The following is a 26130-nucleotide window of genomic DNA, read 5'->3' as shown; positions in this document are numbered from 1 at the left end:
CTTCTGGATTTGACGCTGAGCACATGCACTCAACTTCTTTGGTCGACCATGGCGAGGCCTGTTCTGTGTGGAACCTGTCCTGTGAAACTGCTGTATGGCCTTGGCCACCGTGCTGCAACTCAGTTTCAGGGTCTTGGCAATCTTCTTATAGCCTAGGCCATCTTTATGTAGAGCAACAATTCTTCTTTTTGGATCCTCAGAGAGTTCTTTGCCATGAGGTGCCATGTTGAACTTCCAGTGATCACTATGAGAGAGTGAGAGAGATAACACCAAATTTAACACACCTGCTCCCCATTCACACCTGAGACCTTGTAACACTAACAAGTCACATGACATCGGGGAGGGAAAATTGCTAATTGGGTCCAATTTGGAAATTTTCACTTAGGGGTGTACTTACTTTCGTTGCCAGCCGTTTAGACATTAATGGCTGTGTGTTGAGTTATTTTGAGGGGACAGCAAATTTACACTTTTATACAAGCTGTGCATTCACTACTTTACATTGTAGCGAAGTGTCATCTCTTCAGTGTTGTCACATGAAAAGTTATAATAAAATATCTCATTTACAGCATCTCACAAAATAGTTTTGTGAGATATTGTAAATGGAAAAGTCAACTACAAATGAAGGCCTCTTGAGCCCTTTAGGGAAAGAGAGCCTTGACTGATAGAGCATGGCCAGGGCGGGTCAAGGTGACCAAGGGGTCACTAAGGATTGGTTGTTAGGGGGGACGGGCTGGGCCTGAGCTTGGTAAAAGTGGTGCCCCAGGGGATTCTGGGTCTTTCTGGAAGCGTGGTTGGAAGAGCTGCCCACCCTCCCACCCTATTTTTCGTTGGTATGTCACAGCTTGCTGTGGTCTTCTTGACCTTGTCAGCATAAAATGGCTGTAATGGGATATGCCCTTGATGGTAATTGGGAAGTAGACGGCCTGACCAGCACTTTTGGTAAGGACAGTCCCCTCCGTCATCTCCCTCCCCTTTTGGAATTGTGTGCTCACAGTACATCTGTGACCGGCACTGTTTGAAAATATTCATATGTTATGTGTTGGATTTAATAAAGCTGTGGCCTTGCCCTTTCCAACTTAATGGTTGTAAGTGTTTTATTTGATGGGATGAAGGGGCAAGGAATAAAAGTTGGCAAACAGAGATGTTATAGTTAATGGTACGTGGGCTCATTGCACCTCAGCAGTCAAGAACTCAAACATAAGCACTGCAACCAAGAAGCAGTTGGTTTATATCCCTTTTCACCTATAGCCCCTTCTCTCCAGTAGCTGTTTCTAGCCACCACCAGAGGCAGCTAAAAGGCAAAAAAGAAACAAACTCAGAATGGACTAAATGACTGGGGAGAGAAAGATGTTTTCCTTCCCAGCAGTGCCTGCACTGATAGCAAGTCTTAGGTAAGTTGGGGAAGGGAGGGTGCAATATCTTCTGCAATTAGCCCCTTGGCTTCTCCTCAGCCAGCTGCAGATCACTGAACCTCCTACAGTGCTCCTCAACACAGTGCCCCTAGGCCTCCTGAGATCTCACAGCCCCCACAGTGCCCCCAATCTCCTATATTATGCCCCACCTACCATAGTGTCTGCCTGCCTATTGCATAGCTTCCAACAGTGATCCCAATCTCTCACAGTGCTCCCCAGCCTTCTACAAGGCCCTCAGCCCACCACCCCCATAGTGCTTCAACCCCCAACAGTGTGCCACAGGGCCCCCAACCCCCCACACTGCCTTCCACGGTGCCCTCACAAAAGCCTCCAGTCCACTTGAAAGACCCCCAGCTCCTCTAGAGATGTGGTTTCCAACAGTTCCTCCAACCCTCTACAGAGCCCTCTCCAGGACCCCCATCCCCACTTCAGTAACACCCAACTCATCCAGAGCTTTTTAGTCTTCCAGCCCTATTCAGGGGTTCTAGCACACTTCCAAGGTCTCTAGGAGGAATAGCTGTGGAAAAGCATTCCTCCTTAAAGGCACAGGGACACATTGGACACCCAGCAAGAGCATGATGGAAGCTGAAAGCATCCAATTTATCCCCGCACCAAATCCAGTAACACGTTATAAAAGTTATTAAACTCTGGTCAAAACTGCAGAGCTTGTTTTTATCTACAGATACCCCTTATCTGCATAGAAAGTTTTTTTTGATAGGTGGACTAACCCTTTAAACAATTATACCAAGTAGCTGCACAGTGGCTTTGTGGTTCGTGCTGCTGCCTTGCAGCCCTAGAGTTTTCTGTTTGAACGCCAGTTGGACACTACTTGTATTGAATCTGCATGCTCTCCCTGTGCTTGCATAATTATGCTCCTACACTCCAAAGACATTCTGGTAGGCTAATTATTTGTATGTATGGATGCGGAGTAGTGTCATTAGATTGCTCCTTGGGGGTGGTTACTGATGTGAATGTACAGTATGTGAAGGTTGTGACACTTCAATATAGTTATAAAAAGGTAAACAGTGCTTTTTGTTGTAAAAATGCAAGGCACTACCGCTCACCAAGCAGGCTGGTATAAATAAGTCTGAAATCAAACAGAATCAGCTACATGCGAAGAATAAAACTGTGTAAAGAAATGCCATGCTCTAGTAAAAAGTTGAGGTTGCTGAAGTTTAATGAAAAAATCTTGAACAGAGGCAAAACCGAGCACAGAAATATGACACAGGGTAGTCTTATGCCCTGTACACACGTTTGTCGTCGAAATAAACTCTGAAGGTTTCTCCAACGGAACTCCGACGGAATTCCATTCAAGCGATCTTGCCTACACATGGTCAAACCAAAGTCCAACCAAAGTCCGACTGTCCAGAACGAGGTGACATACAGCACTTACGACGGGACTAGAAAAAGGACGGTAGCCAATAGCTTCCGTCTCGTACTTGCTTCAGAGCATGCGTCGTTTTTGTTCCTTCAGAACAGCATACAGAGGATCGGTTTTCCCGATAGGAATTGGTTCCATCTAAAATATTTAGAACATGTTCTATTTCTAGGTCCGTCAGAATTTTCGAAAAAAAAAGTCCGATGAGGCATACACATGATCGGAATAGACGATGAAAAGCTTCCGTCAGACTTTTTCCTTTCGGACATTCCGCTCGTGTGTACGCAGCATTACTGTACCAACTAGATCTCTCCTAGCAGGAATCTTAAGGAAGATGTGCTGTCCATGTTATTCTACAGAAGGGCAAAGAAACAGGCATTACTGAAGACTGAAAAGGTAGTGCTTGGCCAAAGAAACCTTGTAATGCAGACTTCTCTTTGCATTCAGAAGATATCCAGTGCCACGATCAGCTCAGCCCTGGGAGAAACCAGTGGGACCCTGAGACACCCATCTACAGTCTAAAGTAGTCTTGTCAGAAGTAGTTTTCATGGATATGAAAGTGCAAAACTGTCCATGCTCAATTTAAACTTAGCAGTGAATCCCGCTATATCCTCTTGACGCTGCTGTGTGGAGCTAGAAGGACATTTGACTACCTAAAGTAAATCGCACTTGCACAGGACAGTTTACAGTTGCAGGATCCCCTTGTGCTGTTTTGCTATCTACATCAACAATACCTTTGCGCTTACCTCAGAGCTTTCAGAGTCCCTCCTGGACAAGTGCAATCCAGCAGGAAGCCGCACTCAGCTGACTCAATTTAACTCTTCTTTGGGCGGAGTCTGACCGCTATATCCTCCTGACGCCGCTGCGCGGAGCTAGAAGGACGTTTGACTACCTAAAGGAAATCGCACCAGCACAGGACAGTTTACAGTTGCAGGATCCCCTTGTGCTCTTTTGATATCTACATCAACAATACCTTTGCACTTACCTCAGAGCTTTCAGAGTCCCTCCTGGACAAGTGCAATCCAGCAGGAAGCCGCACTCAACTGACTCAGTTTAACTCTTCTTTGGGCGGAGTTTGGCCGCTATATCCTCCTGACACCGCTGCGCGGAGCGCAGCAAGTGCAGGCGGGGCGCAGGCGGTGCACCAGAGGCGTGCCAGAGGGAAGCCCGTCTGTGCCCCTCCATGGCAGGATGTGGTGGTGCAGGCGGGCACCTTAGTATTTTATTATAGGTAACCTATTCTGAGGGCAGTTTTTTAATCATGATTGTTTATTCATCTAATCAGCTAAAGACGTTGAATACAACTGGTCAGATCTCACAGAGGGTAGCTGACAAACTACAGAAATTTGGTTTATCCATAGTTTCTGAGCCTACATGCCTAAATTTTTTTAATAATGCTCTAGAAGCAGCTGAAAGCAGCACAGACAAGTTTGAAAATAAAAAAAAAATACTTAGGTTAGTGGAAGGATTAATTAATGCCCTATTTTCCTAATAGAAACATCTCTGTAAAAATGATACCGAATATATACAAAGTGCAGATGATTTTGGCAGACAATTTGTGAAAAATATAGATAATCTAGTTTTTTTAAATCTGAGTCGGTTGATTTTTTCAACGCTGCTTTTATAAAAACCCTTGATTTCCAACTTCTATAATAAGGGAACCTGAGAAAAACTAGGTCTGGTTCTCTCAGGAAACAAGAGAATTAAAATGGCAATGTAGGGCTGCTGAAACAGCATGGAGAAAATCCCCAAATTAATCATCAAAAAATTATATGGTTAATTAAAAAAATTATAAGGAAGGCATCAGAAATGCCCAAAAAAAAATTTTTACAAGCAAAATAAAAATGCGTCTAACTCATCGGCAGAGCTCTTCAGTGTGGCCAGGTGATTGCTTAATCCCACATGTGGTCAATCTGAAGAGAAAAACTCTGTTGAATTGTGCAAAATTTTATCCTGTTATTTTACAGACAAAGTAGAAATTATCAGAAAAAACATTTCATTTGTGGAGGTGGAAGAAACATGCCCACCGTATGTAGGGACCCGCTTCTCGGTATTTTATTCAATGACTCCAGAAGGTATTAAAATCATCCTCAAATCTCTCAGAGCCTCGTCCTCATCACTTGATCCCTGCATTGCGCAGTTGGTGAAGGACTCCTCAGATGCCCTGGCGCCTTTCATTGCAGACATTGTCAGCATGTCTTTTGCGACCGGTGTTATTACATGTATTCTGAAGCAGGTGATGGTTATACCCCTGCTAAAGAAAGCTAACGTGGAGCGCACCGTGTTGAGCAACAATTGCCCTATCTCCACCCTGCCGTTTTTGGCAAAAATCATGGAGCGAGCTGCGTTATGGCAACTTCAACCTCACCTGGAGTCTAATAAAATTTTTGATGACTTCCAGTCAGGATTTCGTCCTGGGAGAGGTTTGGAAAAAGCCCTGGACGATTTGCTCTGGGCCTTGGATGAGAATGAAGAATTTAGACTTGGTACTTCTGGATCTGTCGGCAGCTTTTGATACCATCGACCACTCTATAATTGTGGATAGGTTGAAGATGGTGGCAGGAATGGATGGTATAGCTCTAGCATGGGTAGCCTCGTTCCTGCTAGACAGGGTTCAAAGGGTAAAGTTGGAATCATTTTTATTCCTCCGATAGTCCCCTGTCTTGCGGGGTCCCACAAGGATCGGCTTTATCTCCGATCCTTTTTAACATCTATGTGAGGCTGCTGCTGTACATCATTCGTCATCACAATCTCCGTTCCATGTCTATGCTGATGACACCCAGATCTACTTCAAATTATCCAAGAAAGGGGGGGATCTGGTCATGCTGGCCTCTTGTCTGGGGGAAATCCAATCATGGATGGGTGCCAATTATCTAAAGCTAAATGGCACCAAAACTGAATGTATCATCTTCGGTAACCAGGTGTGTATTCCAACTTGTTTCCGTCATGGCCAGAATCTTTCAAACCTTTTCCGATTCCGGTCACTCAGGTCAGGGACCTGGGTGTCATCTTTGACTCTAGGGTGAACCTGCGCCCTCAGGTAAATCAGGTGGTGAGTTCATGTCACTTCTACCTGAGACTCCTGAGGTCGACTTTTCGCTATATCGCAGACTCTGACAAGATCACCATGGTCAATGCCATTATCAGCAGTCGATTAGGCTACTGTAATGCCCTGTATTTGGGTTTGCCTGCTTGTACCATCTACAAGCTCCAGTTGATTCAGAATGCCACAGCAAGGTTACTGACAGGTGTTGGTCCCTGTGGCCACATCACTCCATCCCTTAGAGCCCTGCATTGGCTGCCCATGAAAGAACGGGTTCTGTTTAAAACCGGATGTCTTGTCCATAAGGCACTGCATGGATGTGGCCCAGAGTATCTGAGAGAAAAATTTGTCAAGTATGTGCCTACCCGATCCTTGATATCGGTGAACTTGGCCATACTGAAGATTCCAAAATTTAAAAAGAAAACATAGGAGAACGAGTGAAGTACAAGGAGCTGAATTTTGGAACTCCTTGCCTCTGAAACTGAGACTTGAGAATGATTTTTTGAAATTTCAAAAGAAATTGAAAACCGTACTTTTTGTACAAGCTTTCGGAGTCACCTAATTTTTAATTGGGGTGTGATGGACAGAGTCTCTGGCTTTTATTCTGTATCTTGCTACGTTGGCTTGTTGGTTTTTTTTGTTGGTTTTTTTTTTAAAGGTCTTTTAATGTCAATGTCCTTTTGTTTTTGTGCATCAAGGCCTTCGGGTAAGACTGCATAGGTTAAGCATTTTAATAAATAAATAAATAAATAAATATAAACTGAAGTCTATGGTTGGCAAAGCTTAGTAAATTCTCGCCATTTTTTGGACCAACAGGCAAAGCTTTGTCAAAAATGCAGTGAGTGCTGGACACTGCTATAGAAAACATGTAACATGTTATTAAAAAAAAATAATAACATACAGAGTGGAGAGGACCTTTTCATGAGACCTCAAAGCTTCAAAGGCAAATAACATGCTTGGGGGGTGAAGCTGTTTGTGGTGTTATGGTGCAGTGGGATTTGTACAGATAGTTTCAGCAACATTTTTAATGAGTTAGAAGTGGCCGAAATATACTAGCGATAAAGATCATAGGCAGGTGATTTACTACTACTACCACAGACAATACAGTAGCAGCAGGGCAATTTTAATGTGCAATGCCTCTGCTGAAAGGCAGGTACCCCATATACTATTATTATGCAAAGTGCGGTCTATTGTGGCTAAATAATTTATTTTCATACAAGCGTCCTTATTTGACAATAGATGATTACACTGTGTTTTTTTTTTGACTGTAGGGTAGGTACTCAAATTTATGAGAGTACCGCTGTACCTTTATAAAGAAGTTAAAATAAAAAAATGTACCCCCAAAGTAAATGGAAATCTTAAAATATGTCCGTCTTCCCAAAATAAGTCTTTTTTTTTTTTTTAAGAGAAACCCAAGAAAAGCTACAGATAGCACAGCAGCTAAAAGTGACCACGGACTACTACAAAATAAAATAACTTTCTATGCAATCTGTCAGCCTTCCCTATCATTTTCCTACAGCAGCATCCAATACACAGTACACTGACACTATGACTGCACTGTGCCACCCCCCTTTGATAGTGATGGGCAGTTTTATCCCCCCCCCCCAAAAAAAAACAGAAAAAAGCCCTCACTGGCCATTGTCAGCCTGTTGGCCAGAATTCAAAGGCAATGGAGTGCATTGTGGTTTTAAAAAAATCTCCTATCTGTAGATAAATTCACCTGGACTATAAAGAACAAGGTGTTTTGGAAGAGATTCTATGGCCCCCACAGAGCCCTGATCTCATCATCATTAAGTGTCTGTGATTATAGAAGAGACAGAAGCAACTGCGATAGTCTAAATCCACAGAAGAGCGGTGGTTAGTTCTAGTTGTCTAAAACAACCTACCCACAGTGCTAGTATACAGAGAAGATTTTATGTTGTTTTAAAGGCAAAGAGTGGACCAAATATTGATTTTGATTAATTTTGTTTCTGTTTATAAAAAAAGGAAGACCAAGGGCCAACGTAGCGCTCGAAAATTTGTGAAAGTAAATTGATATTTGTAATATGCGAGTAGAAAATATACACATGCCAGCCTTTTAAAGTCTAATACAAAAACTTCGAACAAGTAGAATATACAAAATAAATGTAGCGCTAGTAAAATTAGTGATCAGTTAAACAACCGATTCAGTATTACGCTATGGGAGTATTTCTTTTTATGTTTTTTGTGTATCATTGGTCCCAGCTGCAGTTCCAGACCTTTTAAAAGGTCTTGGGGAGACCTATTTTATCCCTGAGCTTGGTGAGATCACTGATTAGTGGTCACGGCGATCTGGTAAGCAGGTGTGGAGTTGGATGCACTTTATATGAAGCAATGGGGGGGAAAAGCGAACTTAGGACTTTAAATGGGAAGCAAGGGAAAGTTTGCGCCCCCATCCTTAATATCATGAAAAAGAGAGGGAAGGTTGGGACTTTGAATGAGGTGCGCATGATGCAGCCCAATCACACTCACAGAGGTGCAAACATATGTATGTTTATTAAGGACCAATGATCAACATGGCATAAAAACGCATTGCATACATTAAACATAAAAAAATCGCATATAGACAATAAATCTATGTATATACAATCATAGGACATGGGTAGGTACAATTATGCATCTTAATCCCCCAAGCAAGATAAAAGTCATGTGAAGTAAAAAAACCATCTGAAAATTGGTCAATGTGTGTTTGATGCATCAAAGGTAGGCCCGACGCTGCGTTTCATGGACTTCAATCCACTCTTCAGGAGCCAGATGCATCTAAATTCTATAAAAAATGTATGAAAAGCAATATAGTTTCAGGGTCTAACAAGATCAGCAGAAAAGGGGGAAATTTGGGCATAATGGGCCATGCCAAAAAAGTTACTCACATGATAGCCAAAACTGGGACCGTGCGACAAAACAAAGCCAGGGGTGAGCCATGGAGCCTGTTCCGGGAGCTGAGAGGGGGACCTCAACGAGGAACACTAGACCACACACACCAACACACTGCAGTGGAGGGGACTTCTATAATGTAGGAAATATATAAAATGTATCTATGATGATACAAGTAACAAAAAATGAGATGATATAAGCTGCAGATATCACCAAGGTGATTGAAAAAAGCACCTGGAAGATTACCTTGAAAGATACATGTGGTGTCTGAAGCCACATAGATGGGAGAGGATCAGGGTTGCATAGGTTGTATCAGTGCCATTCTCATGAAGCAGGGAGTGAGATGCAGCCCCAGCATTGAACATCAGCTCCCCCTCAGCGTCACGCAGGCACGACACAGTGGAGCAAAATTGCTTGTGGGATTAAGATGCATAATTGTACCTACCCATGTCCTATGATTGTATATACATAGATTTTCTATATGCTATTTTTTTATGTTTAATGTATGCAATGCGTTTTTATGCCATGTTGATCATTGGTCCTTAATAAACATACATATGTTTGCACCTCTGTGAGTGTGATTGGGCTGCATCATGCGCACCTCATTCAAAGTCCCAACCTTCCCCCCTCTTTTTCACTTTATATGAAGGATCTTTTCACGTTTTTCTCCACTGCAAAATATCACCTTTACCTATATGGATGGGTGTTCATCATTTAAAAAAAGAGACTTGAATTCCAATGGGACTCTGCTTTAGTTTTTTCATCACTTGTTTAATTTCAATGGGACTCTGCTTTAGTTTTCTCATCACTTGTTTAATTGATCACTAATTTTGCTAGCGCTGCATTTATTTTGTATATTCTAATTGTTCCTGTTTATGCATGCACTTTCTGGGTTTTTAATTTATATAAAAAAACATTCATTGTATGCAATGAATGCATTGTATTTTTTCCCTAAACTATTGTACAGTAGTGTGTGTGTGTATATTTGTGTGTAGTGTATGTGTATAGAGGGCAGGTTCCATTTGTGTTTGTTACATTGACTTTCTTCCTTTCCCTTTTTTTCCATTTCTCCCCATAATAGCCACAAAACCACCAAAAAAAGGTAAGTGTTTCAAATGAATATACTCTTAAATTATAATTTGAAATATGACACTAGTGCACTGGAGAATCTATCATGCAACACAGACTTTTATAGAACCCCCACAAAAAAATCCAAATACTTGTTGACAGATGTTTCTCTTGAGGGTCAGATAATAGAAGTAAGCATACTGAAGCTTGAGTGGGCAACTTTAAAGTTAAAATCCAGGAATTTTTTAGTGCATTTTCAGTTTTGCAGAAACACACTACAGTTCATTTCACATGGTTTCCTACAGGTCACGTTCACATCTGTGCAATTTATGGAAAGGGCCAGGGACTTTTTTCTGGTTTTTGGTTCCATAGGCTTTAATGGATCAAAAATGTGTATTGAAAAACGCAAAATGCACCTGGAATATACAAACTGCAACCTGCATGGGTGTGAACCAGGCCTTAATACTAGAGCTATATGTACAGCATTCTTGTTTAAATCTTGGTGTCCATGGTGCATTTCTTTTGGGTTTGTGCAGTAATAGAGCATGAAACAACTGATTCACTTTGCCTCATCAGCTGATTAGCCTTAACTGTGCAGTAGTTTCCTGTTATAAATAATTGTTCCGCTTTACTTTTGTGAAAAGTGATCAGTCTTGTGTTTGTGCCCGGAGTTCAGCCTTACCTAAATTAAATCATATACAAAAATTGATGATGCTGCTCAGAAAAAATATAGATATATAAAAATATAGTAAGCTACCAAATATATTTCTATATGTTTTTTTTTTCTGTGTCTGGACATGCACCACATCGCTATAGTCACAAAGTACTCAAAATTACACAAGCTTACAGCAACTTCTGATGAAGCAGATTAAATGTTAAATCAATCCAGCACACCCCCCCCCCCCCACCACGTCATTGATTCTAATGTAACTTACCCACTTCAATGTATCTATACAGTAAAGAGTAATAGTGGGGTTTTGAGAGTTTTAAGCAGTATTGGCCTTGTCAGTGATGATTTTCCATTAAAACTTTAATGCTCTGTACACACGATAGGATTTTCCAATGGAAAATGTGTGATGGGACCTTGTTGTCGGAAATTCCGACCGTGTGTAGGCTCCATCATACATTTTCCATAGGAATTTCCGACACACAAAGTTTGAGAGCTTGCTATAAAATTTTCCGACAACAAAATCCGTTGTCGGAAATTCCCATCGTATGTACACAAATCCGACGCACAAAGTGCCACGCATGCTCAGAATAAATTAAGAGACAAAAGCTATTGGCTACTGCCCCGTTTATAGTCCCAACGTACGTGTTTTACGTCACCGCGTTCAGAACGATCAGATTTTCCGACAACTTTGTGTGACCGTGTGTATGCAAGACAAGTTTGAGCCAACATCCGTCGGAAAAAATCCACGGATTTTGTTGTTGAATGTCTGATCAATGTCCGACCATGTGTACAGGGCATTAGTCTATCCTGTGTTTTGTACTATTTTGGGGTCATGTTTTTTTTTTTTTTTAATAAATCTGTATAAATAAATAGATATTTTAACTATAAAGAATTTATGACAATTGTAAATCATTGTGGCACCTGAAAAGTCCCAGTCATAGATAATCCATATTTGTTATACCAAATATTATATGTGTCTAAAATAGGCACCTTTTTTGTACTTGTTACACCCGTCAAAGTGTTGTACTATTATATTAGTATGGTGGTTTTTTTTGTTTTTGTTTTGTTTTTTGGCATAACTGTGTGATCAAGGTCTATCAACACTCCAGCAGCATCCTATTCTTATTTGGGTTTTCTGGGTTTTAATTTTCTAATTTAATTTCTAGGCTGCTGTGGGCCTTCAGGAGAGCATCTCGGGGTAAGTCCTATAATATATATATAAGAAAGAAATTTTGACCACTTCAGCCCCGGAAGAATTTACCCCCTTCCTGACCAGTGCGTTTTTTGCGATTCGGCACTGCGTCGCTTTAACTGACAATTGCGCGGTCGTGCGACGTGGCTCCCAAACAAAATTGACGTCCTTTTTTTCCCACAAATAGAGCTTTCCTTTGGTGGTATTTGATCACCTCTGCGGTTTTTATTTTTTGCACTATAAACAAAAAAATAGCGACAATTTTTTAAAAAACGCATTTTTTTTACTTTTTGCTATAATAAATATCCTCAAAAAATATTAAAAAAAAATTTTTTTCCTCAGTTTAGGCTGATACGTATTTTTTTACATATTTTAGTAAAAAAAATAGCAATAAGCGTTTGATTGATTTGTGCAAAAGGTATAGCGTCTACAAAATAGGGGATAGTTTTATGGCATTGTTATTGATACATTTTTTTCCACTAGTAATGGCGGAGATCAGCGATTTTTATCATGACTGTAACATTATGGCGGACACATTGGACATTTTTGACACATTTTTGGGACCATTGTCATTTATACAGCAATCAGTGCTATACAAATGCACTAATTCCTGTGTAAATGACACTGGCAGTGAAGGGGTTAACCACTAGGGGGCAGTGTAAGGGTTAAGTATGTCCTGGGGAGTGTTCCTAACTGTGGGGGGCCGTGGCTACGTGTGACACGTCACTGATCTCTGCTCCCAATCACAGGGAGCAGAGATCAGTGACACTGTCACTAGGCAGAACGGGGAGATGCTTGTTTACATTAGCATCTCCCCATTCTTCCTCTCCGTGAGGCGATCACAGGTATCCCTGCAGCGATCGAGTCCGTGGGACCTGCAATCTGACTCACGGAGCTCCAGGCCGGGGGGCGCACGCAATGGCACAGCGCCAAATTTAAAGGGACGTACGGTACGCCCATTTGCCCAGCCGTGCCATTCTGCCGACGTACATCAGCGTGTACCACTCGGGAACCGGTTAAATGCCAGACACATTTCTTAAAGTGATACCAAAGTCTCAGGTTTTTTTTTGTTAAAAATAACAAACATGTCATACTTGCCTGCTGTGTGCAGTGATTTTGCACAGAAAAGTTCAGATTCTCCCCGTCTCAGGTCACTTTTCGGTGCTCCTGGCCCTTCCCTCCTGTTGAGTACCCCCACAGCAAGCAGCTTAGCTCTGTGTGTCCATTCAGACACTGAGCAGTGGCCCGGCCCCATCCCCTCTCTCTCCTCATTGGCTCACTGGCTTTGATTGACAGCAGCAGGAGCCAATGGCACTGTATTGCCGTCTCAGCCTAAGAGGAGTGGAGTCCCGGGCAGCGAGACATTTCTGCAACTTCGCTGGATCGAGATGGGCTCTGGTAAGTATTAGGGGGGCTGAGGGGGGTTACTGCACACAGAAGGCTTTTAATGCATAAGAATTAAGGACCTTCTGACTTTACAACTACTTTAAATGTTTGTTGTATAAACAGCATGGAGATTCCTGGGGAACAGGTTGCATTATGTGCACTTGTAATGGAAACACTGGACAGATGGAATGTGGATCCTATCCATGTGAAGAAGTAGTCTGTGGTGCAAATGAAGTCAAAGTATTTGGAGATCCATCAAATCAGTCTGGAAAATCATGCTGTGGATACTGTGGTAAGTGCCATTGTAGTTAATGCAAATTGCAAGTTGAATCCATTCATGCACAAGCTTCTCTTAACCCTTGAAAATGTATATTCTTCTGTACTTCTGAATTCTGTTCCCATAAATGGCTCACTTTTTTTTTACACTATGGGGAATCTAACGTCTGTTACTTTATTCTCCATAACAAAATGTAAATGGGAAATCCATCAAGGCTTTCTCTGGCATTGGTGAGAGATGTTAGGCAAACATAGGATCTTAAAAGATATTTGAATTCTCACCTATGAGGGTAAAGAATAATCTAGCCCAAATGCTATATTTTGTTACGGATATAGCAGAGAAGTGTTTAGAACATCTGTTAGATTTTTACTGCTGTCTGTTGGTAGAGTTCCCTTGCTTCTAATCAGGATGGACAATAATGAGAAATCTCACCTACTGACACAGACAAAACTCATTTTACTAGCTTGTGTTTGAGTATCAATTAAGTCCCTCAAACCAGTTCTATATGAAATACAGGAAGCATTTTAGTGATTCAGTAATTTTGCAACTACACGTCATTTCTGAATCATACCACTGAACTGCAGGGGTACTATAAACAATTTCATAATAATCAGATATACACAAAGACAAGGTCAACATGCGTTTCATCCCTTTTGTTTTCTATCAGAGCAAATCATCAGATAAAAGCATCAGTTGCTCCCAATAAAAAGTCTGAATGTTAGCCAATTTAAAACCTGTAAGACAACCATATAATGTGCTAGTATGCATTGCATACTAGCACATTATGAAATACTTACTTTAGAATGAAGCCCTTCCAGTGGCACCCGCTCACTGCTGAGGCGACATCTTCTCCCAGTATTTCTTCTGGGTTCACAGGCTCCGGCGCTGTGAGTGGCCGGGGCCGCAATGACGTCACTCCCATGCATGCGTGCAGGAGCCACCGTTTCTGGCACAGGCTCTAAAGGGCTCTAGAGGGTCCGGCACTGTAAGCCGGACCCACAGAGCACATGCGCTGAAGATGTCATCGGCTGCATGCACTCTGAATATCTCCAAAAGTGTTAGGAGTTTAGGAGATATTCACAGTATCCTACAGGTAAGCCTTATTATAGGTTTACAACCACTTTAAGGTGTAGCACTGCATAATGTAGGTGATACAAATAATGTAGTGCAGACAATACAAACAATATGCAATAACATGCAGTGCCCCATGTAGCTACGGTTGTTGACACTTAGTTTTTAGCCTCTGTGTAGGTAGGGAGAGCTTAAGTTTATTAGTTAGGTATGCTCTGGGCTCTGTTGGTATGGGCTCAATTACTTCCCCTTGTCTCCCAGGAGACCCTAGGACATAGTAAGTGGAACAATCATGACCCCACCCTGCATGTTACTATCTCCCCAGCCAATCCCTGGTCAATGTGACAGGTGAACAACGGGGGGCTGAGGGGGTATAAATAAGCTGGAACCCAGAACAGAGGTCTCTTGTTTCTGGGGGAGCAAGACTCAGCATGAGGGCTGTGGCATCTCTGGGAAATCTGCCTGGAACTACGAGCACCTTTTGTGGCGTCCCAGCTACTGCTTGGCCGGGGGACCTCTTTTCTATCCTCCTGGAACATTTACAGAATACCTCCTAAGGATCCAGAACACAGGCGTCTAGAGTACAGAAGCTGACTGACCTTGCACGTGGCTGCACAGTAATTAGAAAAGAGGGGATACCAGCCTTCTGTACCTAAAGACTTTCTTTGACTTTTCCAGGAGATCAGCAGGACTGCTGATAAGGCAGTACAGCTCACCCTCCTGGGCCCGGAATCCATCAGTTCAAAAGGAGGGCTCGGATACCTGCCAAGCAGGAGGGCTGGCTGTACTGCATTGTGACTCTTGTGGATCCCCCTGCAGCAATGCCGGCTTTCTCCCTCCAGCTGAGGGAGGCAATGTGCCACCTCACCACCTGCTTTAACTCCAAGCTAATGCACCACAACAGTGTGCTTTGCACAAAGTTGCGGGGCACTTGCAGAACAGCACTATTTACGTGAATGGGTCTTGTTAAATTTTTGCCATGGCTGCAAAGCATAGCATAGTGTGGCATTTTAGTAAAAATATAATTTTATATTTTCAGGGGGGCCCTGTCAGGTAGGCTGTACCGGCCCCCGTGATTTCTAACAGCAGCCCTGGGGATTAAACAGCCAGACCAATCCTGTACTGTTGTACATTACGGAAAGTTGTAAAGCAAGGACCATTTACAGCAATAACAAGAAAATAGGAAAAATGTCCTGCACTGACAAACTTCTTCCTTAACCACTTGCCGACCGCCGCACGACTATATACGTCGACAGAGCGGCACGGGCAGGCAAAAGGACTTACAGGTACGTCCTTGCCTGCCCGCGGGTGGGGGGTCCGATCGGACCCCCCCCCCGGTGCCTGCGGCGGTCGGCAAATCTCCCCCGGCGATCGGTGGTGAGGGGGAGGCCATCCATTCGTGGCCCCCCCCTCGCGATCGCTCCCAGCCAATGGGATCATTTCCCTGCCTCTGTATTGTACACAGAGGCAGAGGAAATGATGTCATCTCTCCTCGGCTCGGTATTTTCCGTTCCGGGCCGAGGAGAGAAGACTGCAATGTGAGTGCACAACACACACACACACACAGTAGAACATGCCAGGCACACAAAACACCCCGACCCCCCCCCCCCCGATCGCCCCCGATCCCCCCCCCAATCACCCCCCCCCCTGTCACAAACTGACACCAAGCAGGTTTTTTTTTTTCTGATTACTGTATTGGTGTCAGTTTGTGACAGTTACAGTGTTAGGGCAGTGAGTGTTAGGCCCCCTTTAGGTCTAGGATACCCCCCTAACCCCCCCTAATAAAGTTTTAACCCCTTGATCACCCCCCGTCACCAGTGTCGCTAAGCGATCATTTTTCTGATCGCTGTATTAGTGTCGCTGGTGACGCTAGTTAGTGAGGTAAATATTTAGGTTCGCCGTCAGCGTTTTATAGCGACAGGGACCCCCATATACTACCTAATAAATGTTTTAACCCCTTGATTGCCCCCTAGTTAACCCTTTCACCACTGATCACTGTATAACCGTTACGGGTGACGCTGGTTAGTTTGTTTATTTTTTGTAGTGTCAGGGCACCCGCCGTTTATTACCGAATAAAGATTTAGCCCCCTGATTGCCCGGCGGTGATATGCGTCGCCCCAGGCAGCGTCAGATTAGCGCCAGTACTGCTAACACCCACGCACGCAGCATACGCCTCCCTTAGTGGTATAGTATCTGTACGGATCAATATCTGATCCGATCAGATCTATACTAGCGTCCCCAGCAGTTTAGGGTTCCCAAAAACACAGTGTTAGCGGGATCAGCCCAGATACCTGCTAGCACCTGCGTTTTGCCCCTCCGCCCGGCTCGGCCCAGCCCACCCAAGTGCAGTATCGATCGATCACTGTCACTTACAAAACACTAAACGCATAACTGCAGCGTTCGCAGAGTCAGGCCTGATCCCTGCGATCGCTAACAGTTTTTTTGGTAGCGTTTTGGTGAAATGGCAAGCACCAGCCCCAGGCAGCGTCAGGTTAGTGCCAGTAGCGCTAACACCCACGCACCGTACACCTCCCTTAGTGGTATAGTATCTGAACGGATCAATATCTGATCCGATCAGATCTATACTAGCGTCCCCAGCAGTTTAGGATTCCCAAAAACGCAGTGTTAGCGGGATCAGCCCAGATACCTGCTAGCACCTGCGTTTTGCCCCTCCGCCCGGCCCAGCCCAGCCCACCCAAGTGCAGTATCGATCGATCACTGTCACTTACAAAACACTAAACGCATAACTGCAGCGTTCGCAGAGTCAGGCCTGATCCCTGCGATCGCTAACAGTTTTTTTGGTAGTGTTTTGGTGAACTGGCAAGCACCAGCCCCAGGCAGCGTCAGGTTAGTGCCAGTAGCGCTAACACCCACGCATGTATCGTACACCTCCCTTAGTGGTATAGTATCTGAACGGATCAATATCTGATCTGATCCGATCAGATCTATACTGGCGTCCCCAACAGTTTAGGGTTCCCAAAAACGCAGTGTTAGTGGGATCAGCCCAGATACCTGCTAGCACCTGCGTTTTGCCCCTCCGCCCGGCCCAGCCCAGCCCACCCAAGTGCAGTATCGATCGATCACTGTCACTTACAAAACACTAAATGCATAACTGCAGCATTCGCAGAGTCATGCCTGATCCCTGCGATCGTTAACAGTTTTTTTGGTAGCGTTTTGGTGAACTGGCAAGCGCCAGCGGCCTAGTACACCCCGGTCGTAGTCAAACCAGCACTGCAGTAACACTTGGTGACGTGGCGAGTCCCATAAGTGCAGTTCAAGCTGGTGAGGTGGCAAGCACAAATAGTGTCCCGCTGTCACCAAAAAGACAAACACAGGCCCGTCGTGCCCATAATGCCCTTCCTGCTGCATTCGCCAATCCTAATTGGGAACCCACCACTTCTGCAGCGCCCGTACTTCCCCCATTCACATCCCCAACCAAATGCAGTCGGCTGCATGAGAGGCATTTTCTTTATGTCCTCCCGAGTACCCCTACCCAGCGAACCCCCCCAAAAAAGATGTTGTGTCTGCAGCAAGCGCGGATATAGGCGTGACACCCGCTATTATTGTCCCTCCTGTCCTGACAATCCTGGTCTTTGCATTGGTGAATGTTTTGAACGCTACCATTCACTAGCTGAGTATTAGCGTAGGGTACAGCATTGCACAAACTAGGACACACTTTCACAGGGTCTCCCAAGATGCCATTGCATTTTGAGAGACCCGAACCTGGAACCGGTTACAGTTATAAAAGTTACAGTTACAAAAAAAGTGTAAAAAAAAAAAAAAAAAGCACAAACAAAAATATAAAATAAAAAATAATAGTTGTCGTTTTATTGTTCTCTCTCTATTCTCTCTCTCTCTATTCTCTCTATTGTTCTGCTCTTTTTTACTGTATTCTATTCTGCAATGTTTTATTGTTATTATGTTTTATCATGTTTGCTTTTCAGGTATGCAATTTTTTATACTTTACCGTTTACTGTGCTTTATTGTTAACCATTTTTTTGTCTTCAGGTACAGCATTCACGACTTTGAGTGGTTATACCAGAATGATGCTTGCAGGTTTAGGTATCATCTTGGTATCATTCTTTTCAGCCAGCGGTCGGCTTTCATGTAAAAGCAATCCTAGCGGCTAATTAGCCTCTAGACTGCTTTTACAAGCAGTGGGAGAGAATGCCCCCCCCCATCGTCTTCCGTGTTTTTCTCTGGCTCTCCTGTCTCAACAGGGAACCTGAGAATGCAGCCGGTGATTCAGCCAGCTGACCATAGAGCTGATCAGAGACCAGAGTGGCTCCAAACATCTCTATGGCCTAAGAAACCGGAAGCTACGAGCATTTTATGACTTAGATTTCGCCGGATGTAAATAGCGCCATTGGGAAATTGGGGAAGCATTTTATCACACCGATCTTGGTGTGGTCAGATGCTTTGAGGGCAGAGGAGAAATCTAGGGTCTAATAGACCCCAATTTTTTCAAAAAAGAGTACCTGTCACTACCTATTGCTATCATAGGGGATATTTACATTCCCTGAGATAACAGTAAAAATGATTAAAAAAAAAAAATGAAAGGAACAGTTTTAAAATAAGATAAAAAAGCAAAAAAAATAAAGAAAAAAAAAAAAAGCACCCCTGTCCCCCCTGCTCTCGCGCTAAGGCGAACACAAGCGTCGGTCTGGCGTCAAATGTAAACAGCAATTGCACCATGCATGTGAGGTATCACCGCGACGGTCAGATCGAGGGCAGTAATTTTAGCAGTAGACCTCCTCTGTAAATCTAAAGTGGTAACCTGTAAAGGCTTTTATAGGCTTTTAAAAATGTATTTATTTTGTTGCCACTGCACGTTTGTGCGCAATTGTAAAGCATGTCATGTTTGGTATCCATGTACTCGGCCTAAGATCATCTTTTTTATTTCATCAAACATTTGGGCAATATAGTGTGTTTTTGTGCATTAAAATGTAAAAAAGTGTGTTTTTTCCCCAAAAAATGCGTTTGAAAAATCGCTGCGCAAATACTGTGTGAAAAAAAAAAATTAAACACCCACCATTTTAATCTGTAGGGCATTTGCTTTAAAAAAATATATAATGTGTGGGGGTTCAAAGTAATTTTCTTGCAAAAAAAAATAATTTTTTCATGTAATCAAAAAGTGTCAGAAAGGGCTTTGTCTTCAAGTGGTTAGAAGAGTGGGTGATGTGTGACATAAGCTTCTAAATGTTGTGCATAAAATGCCAGGACTGTTCAAACCCCCCCCCAAATGACCCCATTTTGGAAAGTAGACACCCCAAGCTATTTGCTGAGAGGCATGTCGAGTCCATGGAATATTTTATATTGTGACACAAGTTGCCGGAAAGAGACAAATTTTTTTTTTTTTTTTTTGCACAAAGTTGTCACTAAATTATATATTGCTCAAACATGCCATGGGAATATGTGAAATTACACCCCAAAATACATTCTGTTGCTTCTCCTGAGTACGGGGATACCACATGTGTGAGACTTTTTGGGAGCCTAGCCGCGTATGGGACCCCTGAAACCAAGCACCGCCTTTAGGCTTTCTAAGGGCGTAAATTTTTGATTTCACTCTTCACTGCCTATCACAGTCTCGGAGGCCATGGAATGCCCAGGTGGCACAAACCCCCCCAAATGACCCCATTTTGGAAAGTAGACACCCAAAGCTATTTGCTGAGCGGTATAGTGAGTATTTTGCAGACCTCACTTTTTGTCACAAAGTTTTGAAAATTAAAAAAAGAAAAAAAAATTTTTTTTTTGTCTTTCTTCATTTTCAAAAACAAATGAGAGCTACAAAATACTCACCATGCCTCTCAGCAAATAGCTTGGGGTGTCTACTTTCCAAAATGGGGTCATTTGGGGGGGGTTTGTGCCACCTGGGCATTCCATGACCTCCGAAACTGTGATAGGCAGTGAAGAGTGAAATCAAAAATGTACACCCTTAGAAATCCTGAAGGCGGTGATTGGTTTTCGGGGTCCCGTACGCGGCTAGGCTCCTAAAAAGTCCCACATATGTGGTATCCCCATACTCAGGAGAAGCAGCAGAATGTATTTTGGGGTGCAATTCCACATATGTCCATGACCTGTGTGAGCAATATATCATTTAGTGACAACTTTGTGCAAAAAAAAAAAAAATAAATAAATAAATAAATAAATTGTCACTTTCCCGCAACTTGTGTCAAAATATAAAATATTCCATGGACTCAACATGCCTCTCAGCAAATAGCTTGGGGTGTCTACTTTCCAAAATGGGGTCATTTGGGGGGGGTTTGTGCCATCTGGGCATTTTATGGCCTTCAAAACTGTGATAGGTAGTGAGGAGTAAAATCAAAAATGTACGCCCTTAGAAATCCTGAAGGCAGTGATTGGTTTTCGGGGCCCCGTATGCGGCTAGGCTCCCAAAAAGTCCCACACATGTGGTATCCCCATACTCAGGAGAAGCAGCTAAATGTATTTTGGGGTGCAATTCCACATATGCCCATGGCCTGTGTGAGCAATATATCATTTAGTGACAACTTTTTGTAATTTTTTTTTTTTTTCGTCATTATTCAATCACTTGGGACAAAAAAAATGAATATTCAATGGGCTCAACATGCCTCTCAGCAATTTCCTTGGGGTGTCTACTTTCCAAAATGGGGTCATTTGGGGGGGTTTTGTACTGCCCTGCCATTTTAGCACCTCAAGAAACGACATAGGCAGTCATAAATTAAAGGCTGTGTAAATTCCAGAAAATGTACCCTAGATTGTAGGCGCTATAACTTTTGCGCAAACCAATAAATATACACTTATTGACATTTTTTTTACCAAAGACATGTGGCCAAATACATTTTGGCCTAAATGTATGACTAAAATTGAGTTTATTGGATTTTTTTTAGAACAAAAAGTAGAAAATATCATTTTTTTTCAAAATTTTCGGTCTTTTTCCGTGTATAGCGCAAAAAATAAAAACGGCAGAGGTGATCAAATACCATCAAAAGAAAGCTCTATTTGTGGGAAGAAAAGGACGCAAATTTCGTTTGGTTACAGCATTGCATGACCGCGCAATTAGCAGTTAAAGCGACGCAGTGCCAAATTGTAAAAAGTGCTCTGGTCAGGAAGGGGGTAAATCCTTCCGGGGCTGAAGTGGTTAAAAATATTGCACACATGGATGGAAGTTTGCTACAGAGAGTAGGGTCACAGAACACTAAGCAGAGCATTTATATAAAAACAAAATGCATAGCTGTTTGTCCATCAAAGCTGCAAGTGAATTCATTCTCTTTGAATGGGGCAAAATTGAAAGTTCCTAGGCTATATTCTGATGTTGTTTATAATTTTTTTTTAAATAAAATAATGTGAATAGTGAAATACTGCATTATGACCACTAAATGGAAATGTGGATCACATTTTTTTCTGTGATAATCAGCTCCGTATTTTTTCTGTTTTTTTTTTAACATACAGTATTTGCCTGCATTATTTTATGGATACGGGTCATGTATCATGATTCACTATAAATTGCAAGGATTTTTTCTTCTTTTCTTACAGCACCACTGACTTGCAAACACAATGGAACATACTATCAGGTAAAGTCAATAAAGTAGCTTTATTTAAAAAAAAATAAGGATTTAAGTAAGGTGTATAGTATTCTTAAAGCGGTTGTAAATGTAATAAAAAAATAAATAGCGGTTTATGCTTACCTGCTTTGTGCAATGGAATTGGACAGAATGGCCCAAACCTCCTCTTCTCAGGTCCCCTGCTGGTGCTCCTGGCCCCTCCCCTCTGGCTAGTCTGCTGTCTATTGACACAAACAGCTTGAGGGGAGAGAAGAGCTGCAGACAGGAGCAGCCCTGGGCTCAGGTAAGTAAAAGGGGGGATACTACTACCTAAATAATTTTTACCTTAATGTAAGGAATGCATTAAAGTAAAAAATGTTTAGGCTTTATAACCACTTTAATAAAGAATAAACAGATGTTACATTGTGGTTGTGGAGTTAAAGTAATTTTTCATACACTAATTCTGAGATATTTACTCTACTTATGTACTTTCATTTTATGTATTAGATTGCATTTTATAGCTTGGTGTTAGTTATGCAATTGAAAGGTACTTTTCTGTTATTATTCTAGATAAATGAATCCTTTAGAGACCCGAATGATCAGTGTCTGGTTTACACTTGCAGTGAAGCTGGCTTGACTGCAGAAGCCAAAAGATGTCCTCCACAAGCGTGCACACCGGTAATATGCGCATTTTATCAAATCAAATTACAATCAAATAATAAAGGACAAAGCAAGTAGTGGGGTCTTGTACATGAGCGAGACACTACATAACCCTTATAATGTTCTTTCTGAGTTAAAGTCAGATACAAAGGTTGACAACATAGCTGTTTGTGAGAATGGCAACCCTTCTGTGCTTAGGGACAGTTATATTACCCCTTCAGGTAGATCCCTTTTAAAGAAGTAGGCAAAAGACCCACTATCCATCTGATTTGTTCTGTGGAACTATGAGAGACTGCATCATATTTAGTTCTTACTGTTTGTACCCATATTGTAGTTTGAAGGAAAAAGTGTCAAAGCCATCATTTGTGTTCATGGTGGTCTTCCTACACCTCCTCCTGTGTGTGAACTCATAATGCAGCTACGTGAATCTGCTCCGTTTTTTTTACATTAACATACCTAAGTTACATTACATTACATTCCAACTAAATAAAATAGAATTCATTTACAAAATCATTGAAATTAGTTAGCATTTTTGGATATCAATGTACATTTCAGAAGAAATTTTCCATGATCCAGATCTTCTAGATTACTCCAGTATAATACAATTTGCCATACAAATAAATTAAATAGACAGACAAACTATCCAATCCAGGTGGACTGTTCATATCGGTAATGATGCACTTTGTGGTTTAGAGATACAATTACTTTTTGTGTTTCGTTACGTTGCTTTTTTATTTATTTAAATGTTTGATTCCTAACTATACCGTATAACCATTTGTCTTTATAGGAAAGGAGAACTTATGATGCAGATGGATGCTGCTATAAATGTAAGTGATGTTATCATGGCACAATTTATGTGTCAGAAGCTTGTTGTGTCAGAAGTCTGTCGATGCAGCTTTCTAACCATTATTATATCTTAAAATTTATATTGTTAAATGAAAGCAGTGCGGATACCTGAATTTGACATGGTATCAGCATCTTGCATTCCCTGCACATACCATATAGCTTTAAGCTCCACTAGTCTTTTAGCTGCTCATTAAATAACTTCAGTGTGATTCTAATGCACATAGAGAGGAATGCAATAAGACATTTATATTACTATTTACAGTAGTTTGCCTGAAAGTGTATTTTCATTTTGCAGTCAAATATGATAAAAATTATATATATATATATATATATATATATATATATATATATATATATATATATATATATATAGATAGATAGATAGATAGATAGATATAGATATAGATATACATCTATATCTATATCTATCTATCTATCTATCTATATATATATGTATATATGTATATCTATATCTATCTATCTATCTATATATATATATATATATATATATATATATATATATATATATATATCTATATATATATATATATATCTATATATATATATATATAGATATATATATAGATATATATATATATATATATCTATATATATATCTATATATATATATATATATATATCTATATATATCTAATATATATAGATATATATATATATATAGCATAAAAATGTTTTAATAAAGAAATATGAATAACATAAAAAATTTAAGGCAGTTGCGGTTAACAGTTTCGGGCTAGTACAGATAACGCCCTTCTTCAAAACCTCATGCCTACAAATGACCACATACATGGTAGAATATATAGCTCATAAATAATCTATTAAACAATCAAACAATCTGGAATCGATTAATTAGTAGATCCTATATAAATTAACCCTATATCAACTGTAAAGGGTTCATGACTGACATATTCTTTGCGGTGTGGGAACATTGATACACCTGTTGATCATTTTGTTCCAAGACTGAACCGTATTATGTATTTACAAAGAGTTTCATATAATGATCTACTAATTAATCGCAGATTGTTTGATTGCTTAATAGAGTAATGATAAACTGTAAAGGTAATGGTAAACTGCAATGTTTAATTGTTGTTTTTTTGTAATGCTAGGAATATGCGACAAATACAAAATAGGTGTTATCCCAATTTGGCTATACAAGTGGAAATTCACTTTAAGCAGACCAATCAAATATTGATTTTGATTTTTTTATACTCAGTCTAATCTCTTATGTGAAGTATTTTCTCAAAATTTTTGTTGAAATCTTAGTGAACATTCCCATGAATGTTATTCCTTTCCAATATATTTTCTTTTGATGTACATTAGATACATTTACTCAAAAAATACTCTAATGGATTACATTTTAAAAGATTAATTCTCTTATAAGATACAGATTACAATGTTGAAATCCACTTAATTTAAAAGCCAGAGTGTAGTGTTGAGTTTAATTTAATTTTCAGCCAAATTGAGATAACATCTGTTATATTTGTTGAATGCTTCCATTCCCATAACATAATTTAAAAAAATATCTAAAAATATTTTTTTACATTTTACTTGCTTTTTTTCTGAAGACTCCAAAAATTAGGTTTTACACTGTCTGTCCTAGCAAAGTGACAAAGAGCTCTTGGTGACTTGGTTTCCCTGTTGTATGTTAATAAGCAGAACTCTGTGCCGCTACGTCCATTCACTTTTACTTTGAGCAGGGATGTAGATAGGGGGGAGGGCCAGGGGTGTTCAAACCCCCCCCAGAGCATCCTGTTGAAAATCAACTCCATGGTGTCCCTGCTGTGCTGCTTGTTACGGGTGCCATATGCAGCCAGCAACAGAGCAGGGACACCATGCTGTTCATTTCTGGCAGTCAGCGGCACTGCTGTGCTGCAGTGTATGTATTGGGATCTCTGAAGCTCCTTTCTGTCAATCCCCCCCACCCCCCCTTGGCTGCTGCTCATACTACAGGCAGGGAGGAGGTGAGCTGAGTTTTTCCTGAGGAAAGTCTCCTTGGGTGGAAAGCTACCAAAATTTCAGGAGGATTTGTTTTGCAGGTATTGCAGTGAAGGGTTACGTTGAAAAGGAGAATTGTAAGAGACAGCGAGTGTGTGTGTGTGTTTGGGGGGGGGGGGGGGAGTCTGCTGCTACACATAACTATATGTGAATTTGAAGTAATTTATGGCCATTTATTTAACCTTGTGTTAATGTGGTGAGTTTACACTTTTGATTGTACAGACTCAAAGCTTGGATAACACAGGGTTAAATGCATGGTCATAAATTAACTTCACATCATCTGGACATACAGAGTGCTAGGGGCTGGCTTGTAAAGATACATATTTACATCTTATAACTGGAGGTTGTTTTCATTTAGTAATACTATTGTATGATTTTTTGTTATATATTAGTAGATGAGCGCAATAGTTTATTTTAGTTTTTTTTTAGTTTTTTGGTTAGTTATTTATAGTTTTTTTTATTAGTGACATCACTATTTGACCACTTCTCAGCCCCCAACTTCCTTCTGCTTTCATCGCCCCCCCCCAGGCCACTTCATACATCCAGCTGATGGACATCACTCGGAACTGCTTCCTAACCCCTAGCTGAGGGACATCATTCAATGGTCACCTTCCTTCCCTTATTTTCTAAAAAAAACCCTCCCCATTCTGCCACTGTCATACCCTCCATGCTCCTCTCCTGTACATAAAGTCCACT

General features: G+C 41.3%; 1 protein-coding gene across 2 annotated transcripts in view; it reads left to right on the top strand.

Annotated features, from left to right (window-relative positions):
* LOC141131890 (integumentary mucin B.1-like) overlaps window positions 1-26130 on the top strand; it is a 118643-nt gene that overhangs the window by 75841 nt on the left and 16672 nt on the right. For both annotated transcript variants that reach the window (XM_073619680.1, XM_073619679.1), the window contains 6 exons: window positions 9807-9827; window positions 11630-11661; window positions 13165-13333; window positions 21905-21942; window positions 22483-22590; window positions 23360-23399. In XM_073619680.1, coding sequence (XP_073475781.1) covers window positions 9807-9827; window positions 11630-11661; window positions 13165-13333; window positions 21905-21942; window positions 22483-22590; window positions 23360-23399 — 408 coding nt within the window. The remainder of the gene's footprint in view (window positions 1-9806; window positions 9828-11629; window positions 11662-13164; window positions 13334-21904; window positions 21943-22482; window positions 22591-23359; window positions 23400-26130) is intronic.

The sequence above is a fragment of the Aquarana catesbeiana genome, linkage group LG03 (assembly GCF_042186555.1).
Source record: "Aquarana catesbeiana isolate 2022-GZ linkage group LG03, ASM4218655v1, whole genome shotgun sequence".
NCBI classification, from domain to species: Eukaryota; Metazoa; Chordata; class Amphibia; order Anura; family Ranidae; genus Aquarana; species Aquarana catesbeiana.
This window is presented reverse-complemented; position numbering and strand designations above follow the sequence as displayed.